At 39.2% G+C, this 12,467-nt stretch overlaps 1 protein-coding gene across 1 annotated transcript in view; it reads right to left on the bottom strand.

The window, feature by feature from the left end:
• NUP54 (nucleoporin 54) overlaps nt 1-11,918 on the bottom strand; it is a 34,397-nt gene extending 22,479 nt beyond the window's left edge. Inside the window, exons 1-3 of the mRNA XM_010374083.2 lie at nt 11,711-11,918; nt 8,110-8,193; nt 7,865-8,011 (exon numbers count right to left, since the gene is read on the bottom strand). Of these exons, the coding sequence (XP_010372385.1) occupies nt 7,865-8,011; nt 8,110-8,193; nt 11,711-11,777 (298 nt within the window). The 5' untranslated portion in view covers nt 11,778-11,918. The remainder of the gene's footprint in view (nt 1-7,864; nt 8,012-8,109; nt 8,194-11,710) is intronic.
• Nucleotides 11,919-12,467: the final 549 nt, after the last annotated feature.

Genomic DNA, 12,467 nt, shown 5'->3' with positions numbered 1-12,467 from the left:
CACTGTAGCCTCAACTTTCTGGGCTCAAGCAATCTCCTGCTTCATCATCCTGAGTCGTTGGGACTACAGGAGTGCACCAACGTGCACCTGGTTAATTTCTTAAAATTATTTTTTGTAGAGACAGGGTCTTACTATGTTTCCCATGGTAGTCTCAAAACTTCTGAGCTCAAGAGACTCTCCTGCCTCAGCCTCCCCAAGTGCTGGGATTACAGGAATGAGCAACTATGCCCAGCCCTAATGATGTTATCCAAATTAATTTCATTACCAGAACACAAATTGGGTCCACAATATTAAACCTACACATGAAAGAAAGAAAGGAGGGAGGGAGGGAAGCATGCATGTGGATAAAGGAAAGTTTGTAAAGATGTAGGATTTTTTAAATAACTGTTATTACTGTTATATTTGTATAATAAATAAATATAAATTGGGGGATACAAAGTAAGTCTAAAAATCATTGTTATATCAATACTAGCTTACTAAACATTTTCCTTTCTCTCATTATTAAAAAAATATAGTAATAACAAATGGATTAACCATCAGTATTCTAGGCTAAAACTTTAGATGGTTGTGTAACTTTGGGCAAATCACTTAACCTCTGTGGGATACCAATTTCTCTAATGCAAAGAAGTGCCAAGTTCTTAGGGCAGATAAATATTGCCCAAAGTGTGAGATAAGTATATCATCTTTTAACAAAGGGAGGAGCGAGTCTAAGGCTCAGAGCTTAAGGCAAAGGCATCTATCTAGAATTTATTAACACTATATTTTCTTTGTACTTAATTTCAATTACCTTAGAGCAAATGATACTAGTTTTCCACTTATAGCAGCAATAAATTTTACTTTAAAATAACTGTATTTAGTGTTTCAAAGTAAACTGATTTAAAGAAAATTCCTAAATAGTAATACAAATGGTACACAGATAAGGAGAAAACGTGAATACCAAAATGACCTGAGTTTTAAAACACTGTATTAGATATTATTTAAGTTCTCTTTCAGCTCTAAACATTGAAAGTACCACAAGGTCCTTGGAGTTTCTACAGGGCTAGAGAGAGGCTCTTTTACTCTCCAGAAAAGTATTAATTCCCAAATGAGTATATATAAACATTGGCAAGAACTGGACTAGAACTCAGAACACCTGAATCCTGGTTTATTATAAGGTCACTTTCTATCCTTTAGCAAGAAATTCCTGGGCTTTATCTTCCTCAACTTTTAAATGACATGAATCAACTGTGATCTCTATACTGAGACATATGTAGTCAGCCTCTCATTTTACACTTCACACTGAATTATGACTGTACCAGTTTACTTAAAGTTCACCAGCTGGAGGGCACTGATGAACTCAAATTACAAAGTCCAATACTCTTTTCAAGACAGAATAATATTAGACTTCTTATACCTTGCTGCCTTCTCAGAGCCCTCTTGCTGTTGATTATTCCTTTGGCCCCCAAAGAAAATCTTCACCTTCTGTTGAATACAGATCCTCCTTGAAAGCCCTTCTCCCTTAAATTTCCTGACAATACAGTCTCTCTTGGTTTTTTATATATATAAACACATTCACTCATTCACTCACCATTAATTCATACAACAAATATTTACTGAGTACCTACTAAGTGCTCAGAGCTAAATGCTAAAGATAACAGTGGTAAACAAGGTAGACAAGGTGCATTAAACAAACTGAACACATCAAACAAATATTAACAATTGTGATAAGTCCTTCAGAGAAGTACAGAGGTTCTGGGAGTACTAAATAAGGGAGCTGATCAAGCCTGAGAGAGGGGTCAAGAGAAGACAGTTCCATTAGCACTTCAGTTAGGGCCTAAAGGAAGGAGTCAGCTAAGCCATGGGGTAGAGGTAAAGGCAAGCAACATGTCTAACATCTCTGTAGAGACAGAGAGAGGAAGATGAGTGAACAAAAGCAATAAGGAGGACTAACAATGAAGTAGGAAAAAACTAGACTAGTGTCACAGGAGTTAAGGTCTCCCATTGGCCAAATGCAACTAACTGAAACATATTTATTAAAGCCCATGCATTCAAAATGGTAATTTTATGAAGTATAGGATCAAATTTTTTTTAAATCCTAACTCCTTGCATACCATAAGAAATAATGAGGCCACAAACTCCTTTTTATAAAAATTGTCCATTAAAAAGAAAATTATCCTGCCTTTACTATATAAACTGTGTATCAGCGTGATCAAGCAGTCTTGGAGGATGAAGAAAAAGTTCCTTTTACAGAAGAAATTTCAGTGTGATAGGGAGGAAATTAGAAAATCACCATTTTGCAACCCCTAATAAGATAACTGATTGAGGCAATCATCAAGGAATGAAACCATTAGGTTAAAGTAGTAAGATAAAAATACGCTGTCACCATCTGAACCTACTGATCAATCTTAGCATCACCATAAGTGAGTTAGTCTTTCAATGTGACGTGATATGAAGCACACAGCACCACTCGCAAAATGTTCTTTTTTTTTTTTTTTTTTTTGAGACGGAGTCTCGCTCTGTGGCCCAGAGTGGAGTGCAGTGGCCGCATCTCAACTCACTGCAAGCTCCGCCTCCCGGGTTTACGCCATTCTCCTGCCTCAGCCTCCCGAGTAGCTGGGACTACAGGCGCCCGCCACCTCGCCCAGCTAGTTTTTTTGTATTTTTTAGTAGAGACAGGGTTTCACCGCGTTAGCCAGGTGATCTCCTGACCTCGTGATCCGCCCGTCTCGGCCTCCCAAAGTGCTGGGATTACAGGCTTGAGCCACCGCGCCCGGCCAAAATGTTCTTACCAAAAAAGCAAAATCAAGTCCCTAAAGCAAACTTTATTTACCACAATTATGAGAGATAAAGTTAAATAATATTACAAGGAAGCAGAAGAAAAATACAGAATGGGGGACATTTAACAAGACAACTGGAAAATTTATGAGGGAAAAAAACAGAACGAGGAATTCTCTACACTAAAAAGAACTTAAGGGACATGACAAGAAAATGAATGTGTGGTCCATGTTTGGATCATGATTCAAACAAACCAAGTAAAACACTTTTGAGACATAGGGAACTCTGATTATAGATGGGGTATTAGATAACACCAAGGAATTATTGTGGGTTGGAATGAGGTACACATTTTTAAAGAGAGAAGTATAGTAAAGCATGAAATGACATGCTTGGGATTTGCTCTCCAATACGTCAGTGATTTAAAAAAAAAAAAAGGAAAGGCCGGGCGCGGTGGCTCAAGCCTGTAATCCCAGCACTTTGGGAGGCCGAGACGGGCGGATCACGAGGTCAGGAGATCGAGACCATCCTGGCTAACTCGGTGAAACCCCGTCTCTACTAAAAACATACAAAAAACTAGCCGGGCGAGGTGGTGGGTGCCTGTAGTCCCAGCTACTCAGGAGGCTGAGGCAGGAGAATGGTGTAAACCCGGGAGGCAGAGCTTGCAGTGAGCTGAGATCCGGCCACTGCACTCCAGCCTGGGCCACAGAGTGAGACTCCGTCTCAAAAAAAAAAAAAAAAAAAAAGGAAAAAGGAGACAAGAACAAATGTGGCAAATTCTGACTTTTGATGACTCCAGCTGGTAGGGTTCACATCACTATTCTTTTTTTCTTTGTTAGCATTTTTCATAATTAAAGAATAGTAAGTGTTCACTGGATTTACTGAGATGATTGATGACCTTAACTTATTTGATAAAATAAAGAAACAGAATCCAGACTGGCAAATAGTTTATGACGGGGAGGAGAGTGGTAGCTGCAGTGAATATGAGATTAAAGTAGTTTTTTTGTTGTTATTAATGTTTCAAGAAAAAATAAACTTTAGTTATTTATATGTAGATGAGAGAAGACTAGGAGGGAGTGCAGCTAGAATAATCAACAGCACACGCACCCTGAGAAGGCAGGAGGTTATGAGATCCCGAGTAAGGTAAAAAGAGGAAAATACAGATAGAGGGAGAAAAAGAAATAGATTTGGTGGAGGGAAGGTGAAGGAATTGCAATAAGGAATTCTATTTTCTCTTTGTTTTTTTTTTGTGTTTTTTTTTTCGTGAGACAGAGTCTTGCTCTGTCACCCAAGTTGGAGGTTCAGTGACACAATCTCAGCTCACTGCAACCTCTGCCTATCGGGTTTCAAGCAATTCTCATTGTCTCAGCCTCCCAAGTAACCGGGACTACAAGTGTTCACTATCATGTCTGGCTAATTTTTGTATTTTTAGTGAAGATGGGTTTCACCACGTTGGCCAGGCTGGTCTCTGACCTCAGGTGATCCGCCCACCTCAGCCTCCCAAAATGCTGGGATCACAGACGTGAGCCACTGTGCTCAGCCCTATTTTGTCTTTGAAGCAGCAGTCAAGGCCATCTGCTAAAAGTAAGAACAGATAAATTTGAGATTTGAAGAGAATAAAGGTTTAAAATTACTGCTATAGAAAGCGGGAGAATAAGCTGAAAGTAGAAATTTCACAGGATTACCAGGCAACATTGAGGCCTGAGGTTGGTGATCAAGAATTTAGAGAGATATTATCCCCTCTTCCATAACGTGTGATTTTTCTCAAGCACTCTCTAGATAGACAGTTGGGCTTATAAAGGCTTGGGGTTTTTTCAGGCAAATGTGACAAAAACAAGGAAGTCTGGCATATTGGCAAGAGATATAGAAAATGGAAGGCCATGGAATCTAAGCTAGTTAGAATAGTGAAGATAGAAAGAGCTAACAGAGCAGGAAGTATCAGTTGTCGAAAGATCCAACAGTCTTTTGAAGGATCCTATATAATCAATGCTTTGGCTTGGAAAGGACTTCTGGCAGATGTCAGAAAAGCTAAATGTAACTTTTCCCCTTGATTCACAAGTATTGCCAACTGAGATAAGTATAGCTGTGATTAGTAAAAGGGAGCTAAGGAGTATGAGGAATACATGGACGGGCATCTCTGTAATGAGATAGGACAAGCAGTGATCCTAACAATGCTGCTCAGTATTTTATGGTCAATAACCTACTTGGCTTGGGGGTAGCAGATGGCGGCATTTAAGTGTCAGTGTTTCTAAGAGTTTTGTTTTAGTATTCTCCTCTTACTCTGGAATTAGGTCTCCTAAATGACATCATCCATATCTACCACTTTAAATACTACTTATGTTCTGATGGCTTTCATAAATATATACAATTACCCAGGGGACTCCTCAAACTCATTACTCACAAACATCTGCTCTTGCTTTAGTATTCTGGATCTTAATGAAGAGCAAGGGATCCTTCAGTTATGCCATCCAGAAGCCCAAGATGCCTTTATCCAGTCATTCACTTTTATTGATTCTGCAAGTTAAATCTCTCTCAAATTCACATCCTGTTTTTTCTCTCCCCTCTTAACTGTCACTGCCTTAATTCAGGTCTTCACTATTTCTTGCTTAGATTTTGGCAACAGCTTTAGAACTCATATCTCTGCCTCCATTCCAACCCACCTATAATCTATCTTTGTATTTCTCTAAGAGATACTTGTAAAAATCTGATTATTTTCCTGTCTAGCTTAAATCCTATAATGGTTTAGAATTGCTTAAAGGACAGCTCCTTAGTAAAACATATAGGGTACGCTAATAATCCAATTCATATCTATCTCTCTAACTCTCACCACTGACCCTGAGGTCATTTATGCATTAAAACTGCACTGATCTAGTTACTGGTCCCAAATGCATTATACTCTGCCATAAACCATGCTATGTTATTTCCTCTGTGTGGATACCCTAGAATCTCCTTGACTATGAGCAGGGATTGTGGTCTTCAACCTTGTACACCCAATGCCTGACATACAACACATACAATAAATGGCTATTACATAACAAAATGAGCCCCTTCCATTTTTAAAACAGCACCAGATTCAAATCCCCATTTTCCTAACAAAACTAAATGGAACTACAGTTACTCATAGTTGGAGAGACTATTTCAAGAAACAAAGGAAACACTTCATTTTTGCTGTCCTTTCCTTAACCACTTAAATATTTCATCGAATTTTGTATTTTTGCAGGATTGTAGAAAAGATTAATGACTGTAATAATTGAAAGAATAGTTCTGAGAATGCTATTCTATTATCTTCATCCTACTGTTAGGCAATCCTTGAAATTCATGTTTAATAAGTTAATAACTAATCTTCAATGACTGAGTAGGATGAATTTTAACTAGTCAATCAAGTTACTTAAGAAAAATGAAACAAAAGTAATTTTAAGAGGCATCAGATTGGAAAAGTGAAAACAGCACTAGAAGTAGTTGAATTTCTGTCCCTGTAAATTCAGAGGTATACAGGTAATTCACAATCTCTCACTTTCCTCTCTTCACCCATAAAATGGGGATAATAAAAGTATTATTTCACAGGGTTCTTGTGAGGATAAGTTAATCCATACAGAACAACCCCTGGAACCTACTGCCATACCAGCTAGTATGGATGGTTAGTAAGGAAGCCATCAAAGACTAATAACGAGACTGTGTCAAAGGGACTTGGGAGCCAACTTGAAAAGGCTTGCACTGGCCAAAGATGTAACAATTTAAGCATCAATAAGAATGGTAACTGCAATGGATTAAAAAATAGCAACTAGTTTAAAGACTGCAGTTTCTGACATTAAAAAAAAATTGGTAATCTTTGGAGAATGCTAGACCACCAATTGCTTATTCTGAAAACCAGTAATAAAGAGAAAGAATCAACCAAACAGATGAAGTCAAGTTTCTCCTCATAGAAGTATTTCAACAAATAAATGAATCCAGGTGAAATGGCACTATCTGTAACCCCCAATGAATTAATGGATCTAGATAATGATCACCAATGGCTCAATGGCTGACCAGCCATCACCAATGGCTGATCACTCAAAAAAAAGATACTATATGTCTTCTGATAAAAAATATGCCTATGAAATAGTCTCGCAAACAAACAACAAAACAACAAAATATATATATGTATGCCCCAGATCTAACCCAATCATCAAGAAATACAGAGAACAAAGGAATGTGTTAAACTATACCATAGGCATGCAATCAGAAAAGTCTTGACTAAAAAACTCTCTAGGATAAACGATCTGTTTTTTTCAACAAATTAAAAAATAAAAAAAGAGAGGCCGGGCACAGTGGCACACGCCTGTAATCCCAGCACTTTGGGAGGCCAAGGCGGGGAGACTGCGAGATCAGGAGTTCAGGACCAGCCTGGCCAATATGGTGAAACTCCATCTTTACTAAAAATACAAAAATTAGCTGGGCCTGTAGTCCCAGATACTCAGGAGGTTGAGGCAGAAGAATCGCTTGAACATGGGAGGTGGAGGTTGCAGTGAGCCGAGATCGTGCCACTGCACTCCAGCCTGGGCGACAGAGCAAGACTATGTCTCCAAAAATAAAAATAAAAATAAATTAAAAAGAGAGATAAAAGAAGAGCCTATAGAGATTTAAGACAGGCAAAACTAAATACTGTTTACATACTTGAATGACAACACTATAAAGTAAGGAAACGATCACCATAAAAGCCAAGACTGCAGGTCCTCTGATGGGGAAGCGATTGGGAGGGAAACGTGGTAGGCTTCTGAACTAGCTGGCCAGGGACCATCTCCTGACATGGGCAGTGGTTACAAGGCTGTTAATCTTTGTAAACTTATATATAATTTATTAAGCTGTACTTTTGTGCGGTTTCTCTATTTGTTATTTTTAACAACAAAAATTTAAATGGAATGATCCTAAACACAGGAACTTTATAATCCTAACTGTGCCAATCAGAGTTCTCCCCAGCTGCTATCATATATAAACATGAAAAGCAACATTCCAAATCTTTTGGAACATATGAACAATTCTTATAAAAAGTCCACTGAAGTATTTTGAATGCACTCAATAATGTCAGCTAGCATTGTCACAGTTTTTTATTTGAAGCTGAAAACCTCATACTTACTAGTTTGCTGCTGCTGCTGTTGTGTATTAAATCCTCCAAATCCCAGTCCAGTTCCCAAACCGGTACCTAAACCAGTATTAGTTCCCGTTGTTGTGCCAAAACCAGTACCAAATCCAAAACCTTTGTTCTGAGTACCACCGAAGAGTCCTTTGAATGAAAAATTGGAACTTCGTAAGTTAAAAAAAAAAAAAAAAAAAGACCTCTACTTCATTTACTTCTACAAATGACTTAAGATGGCCTCTTACCAGTAGTGCCTGTGTTAGTGGGGGCAGAAAAGCTGAATGCAGAACCTGCAGTTGTAGATGTTGTCCCAAATCCTCCAAACCCACCTAATTAAAAAAGAACAAATATAGAAAGGAAGAATCTTTTGTATATATAAAGGCAACTTTTTAAAATTATAAGTAATTGCTACATATAAAATCAAAATATATTGATCTAATTTTTCCTTTCTCTACTTCCAAGATCAATTTTTTAGAAAACTATACTACCAATTGAGAAGTCAAAATGTTACAAGAAATGAACTAAGCATTTAAAATAGAAATATCACAATGTAATATATACCCTTCAATTAAAGGGGTGGTTAACAGTTACAGATGAGAAAACACATTAAGCCTATTGCCATAATTCTAAAACAACTATGTATGTACTTTTAGAGGATGTGCTGCAAATTCATATGGCTAGAAGATTTAGACTGATAACAGTAAAGACTAAAGTAGACTATGTGTTTACTGACAGGTGGAACTGTTTAAAATGAATAGCTTTAGATCAGCAGTTCCTAAATTCCAGCAGATACAAGAAACGTAGTTTAGTAGTGTCACATATTCCCATTTTTTACCCCAAGAGAAACAGGAAATCTGGATTTTCTATGTAAAATGTATGGGTTTTTAAACCCTAATTCAACTACTTTTTTTTTTTGCAAGGAATTCAAATGTTTTGAAAATAGTGTGCCAAACATATCACATTAGCAGACTCGTTGCCAGTTTGCAACCTTGGTTTTGGTGAATTTATGTCAAGATTAACTCTGTCAAGAGTTATATATAAAGTCTCTGTCAAGACTAAGTAACTTTTCAAAGGAAGCACACCAATACACTTACCTCCATACAACAAGAATGTGTTTCTTGAAGGAAGAGATTTGACAGATAAATGGAATGCTAGCCAATCTAAAATTGTTTTATTATTTTTGTAACTTATTGTCAGTCTTCAGCTGATTACCAAGGGTATCAAAAAGCCTTTCAAGACAAATGTTTGAACCATTAGTGTCGAATTATATTGCAGGTTTTTTGGAATCTACCTTCAATTTCATTTATTTCTGGTATACAACACAGATTCATCAATATTGCAATACAGAAAACACAAGAAGAAAAAAATGCAACCATTTTTTATTAATCACCTCATTCTGATTTGGAAAACTACTCGAGTAAGCTGCATGTTGCATGCAGGCACAACTAAATACTCTATTTACTTGTAGGTTCTATTGCAGTACTGCAAACTGTAAACATTTTCATAAAAATCACCTAAAGTACTAAGCACTGTTGTAATCGCTTTTCATTACTTTTCACTTCCACAGAATAACTATGATATCATCTAAATTGGCTACACAATAAACACTAGTCAGTTTCTCATCATGCTCCACAACATCAAAAATGTTTTAGCAATAGCAGGTCTACAAGTATACAAAATAAAAAGTAAACAAGAACATCTATCAGCCCTCTGCTGAAGGTTAACACATACAAAAGTAGTTAAAACATGTTACATTATCGTAACTCAAAACTTAACAGTGATAACTCCAAATGAACATAAAATCAAGCAAACACCAACAAGTTTATTTACTGTTGCTGAATTATGAACTGGGTGGCTTTATTCGGAAACACAAATTTCAAAGTAAGATTTCTGTTTTACCCAGTGCCAATTTTAAGCAAACAAGGAAAAGCAAACACACCAAAGGACCGTGATATGTGATCACTTCGAACACATCTTAATTAAAATGGATCATCTCATCTTTGAAGTTTTCAAATATTCTTCTGTTTTCAACTCAGATGCTAGGGTGATAATAACATTGCAGTAACAAGTGAATGAATAAAATACCAAACTTCCCAAGTAAAGTTTAGGGAGTAAATAATGTTTATCAAATGCATATAATTGGCACGGGCATAAGAGGCATAATGTAAGAGACTATGGACGATAAATTCATATACGAGCAGCTGAAGAACAAGATTTTTTTTCTACAGTGTCACTATGTAAAGTACACATAAACCTATTTTAAATGCATACATAATATTACTACTGAGTCTTGCAAAATTTTTAATGAGCTTCAAACAACCCACATGCATAAGAAAATCCTCATAATTATCTTTTTGAATGCAAAGACATCTAGCCTACCTTTTAGAATTCGGGGCTATATGCCATAAAATTAAACTGCTCTCTTTGAGCTTTTCCCAAAATTCCAGAAAAGAATTGGGGATTCTTTCTATAATTACATATCTTATAGAAATTACATATCTTATAGTACCCTAATCTGCTGGGCTGACCAAAGAAATACATTATTATCATTATAACACAAGTTAAAAAACAAAACAGGTTACTGCTGTTCGTATAAGACTTGTTTCTCTTTGGAAACAGAAGGACAATAAAATGAAATCTCAATGAAAGATGCAGAAAAAATGAAAAATGACTGCAGGAGTCCAAGAATCCCAGGATGGGCTTGACTGGTGGTGAGTTTATACTTTTGAAGTCTTACCTAATAATTTTATAGATACATTCTATTCAAAATTATAATCCAAATGCTTATCATTTGGAAGATAAGTGCACATTTAATAAAGGAATATAACTTGCAAAACTTTCCTAAACCACATCTTTTAAGGCACTAAAAACTTGATACAAATATTTTTGATTTGAGATAAGGAAACAAATTTCCTTTCCTTATTAAACAAGTAACAGTTCCTTCCCAAACTCTAGGAACCACAATATTCTTGGACTCCAGCTCCCAACACTCGTTACACATACAACCCGCAGTATCTACCTGCACTTGCCAGACTGTTACCAAAATTGAACGGAGTCGCCGAGGTAGTAGAAACACCGAAATTCCCAATATTAAAGTTCACTGCAGGATTAGCAGTTAATCCGAAACCCCCAAAATTAAACCCACTGGCGGTGGAGTTGGCAGTCTCAAGCCCACCAAATCCTGATAGGCGTGTAGGCAAAGAAACAAAATTTTAAAAAGGGGGAGAGGGAAAAAGAAAAGAAAGCAAGGTAAGGATTACAAGAATCAGCAGGAGGTTTCACAGAAGTGAACAAACCTGGTTTTGCTCCAAACAGTTTAAGAAAGCAGAGTGGGGGTGGGGTGGGGCAGATGGAAGAAGCACGACGGATAAGCCCCATAGCGAGGACCACAAGGGGCCGGGGCTGGAACTAAGGGAGTCAATGGGCAGTGCCGGTGGATCCCCAGCCCTATCCTCGCTGGCAGCGGGAACCACGCAAGCGTTCCCGCCTATCCGGGAGGCTGAGGTGCAGAGGGGAGGGAGGGAGGCTCTCGGGGAAGGTGAGAGGGGAGCAACCTCCAATTTCTCTGAGTAGGACTCCCCGGTGGCGGGAAGCGAACCGCTGAAGCCAGGGCCCTGTGGAAACTCACGCGCGGCGCGCGAGCTTCTAGTGGGACCTCGAGTACCCCTGCGGCCTCCTCGGGAGCCGCCTCGGCCCACTTTGCGGCCGCCCGCCCTTTCCCAATGCCTCTAAAGTCTCCGCGTCGGCGGGAGATCCCAGGATACCCAGATCCGAGAGTCTCGGACAGAGGGGGCGGACCAGACCCTTCCCCTCCTTCCCGGGTGAAGGTCCAGGGGGATCACTCACCCGCGGGGGCCGCGGTGGCTGCAGCGGTACCGGAGGTGCCCGAGGGAGCCCCAAAATTGAAGGCCATGTCGCGAGAGCAGGAGACTAAGGAGATTACTCCTGCGACGTGCTGCGCGCTCCTCTTCTCAGTCCGGCGGGGAAACCGCCAGTCAGATCACCAAGTTCCGCCTCCTTTCTGGCCTAGCCTAAGAGGCCGGAAGGCGCCAAGGGCGTAGGAGCCGGGTGGTTGTGAGGGAACGCCCCCAGCCGGCTCACTTCCGGTGGGGTTCACAAGATGTGGGGCATCACTGTTAAGGTAAAATGCTGGGACGCTGGCGAGGGTGTGCCTCCTGGGAGTCCTTTAAAAATTGCCGTAGGGAGGTTCTTTGGGAAAGATGTGCAGAGGCTGAAGTTGTTACTGTAGGGATATGCGGTAGACAGCTAGAATTTGCATGTGGTAGGGTTGAAGTTGCTGCCCCATCAAAGAGTGGACCTGGGAGGTCGAGCAGCTGGGCTGGGTTTGAGAACCCACCACCACCCACGAGGAGGTGGTATTTGAACCAGTGCTGAAGGATGAGTAGGCGGAGCAGAAGAAGTAAAGAGGGTGCACGTTGGAAGAAATGAAAGAGAATGGAATTGTAGCAAACACGTTGCGTTTACTCTGTGCCAGGCACTCTTCTAGATATTTTACATAATGTAATCCTCAGCTATCTTGTGAGGTTGGTTCCTGCTATCCCCAGTTGATAAAAGAGGAAACAGGTACCAGAGGGTCAGGCTG

This window comes from Rhinopithecus roxellana, chromosome 2 (genome assembly GCF_007565055.1).
Source record: "Rhinopithecus roxellana isolate Shanxi Qingling chromosome 2, ASM756505v1, whole genome shotgun sequence".
NCBI classification, from domain to species: Eukaryota; Metazoa; Chordata; class Mammalia; order Primates; family Cercopithecidae; genus Rhinopithecus; species Rhinopithecus roxellana.
Note: the sequence above shows the minus strand (reverse complement) of the source record. Positions and strands in the feature narration are given on the sequence as shown.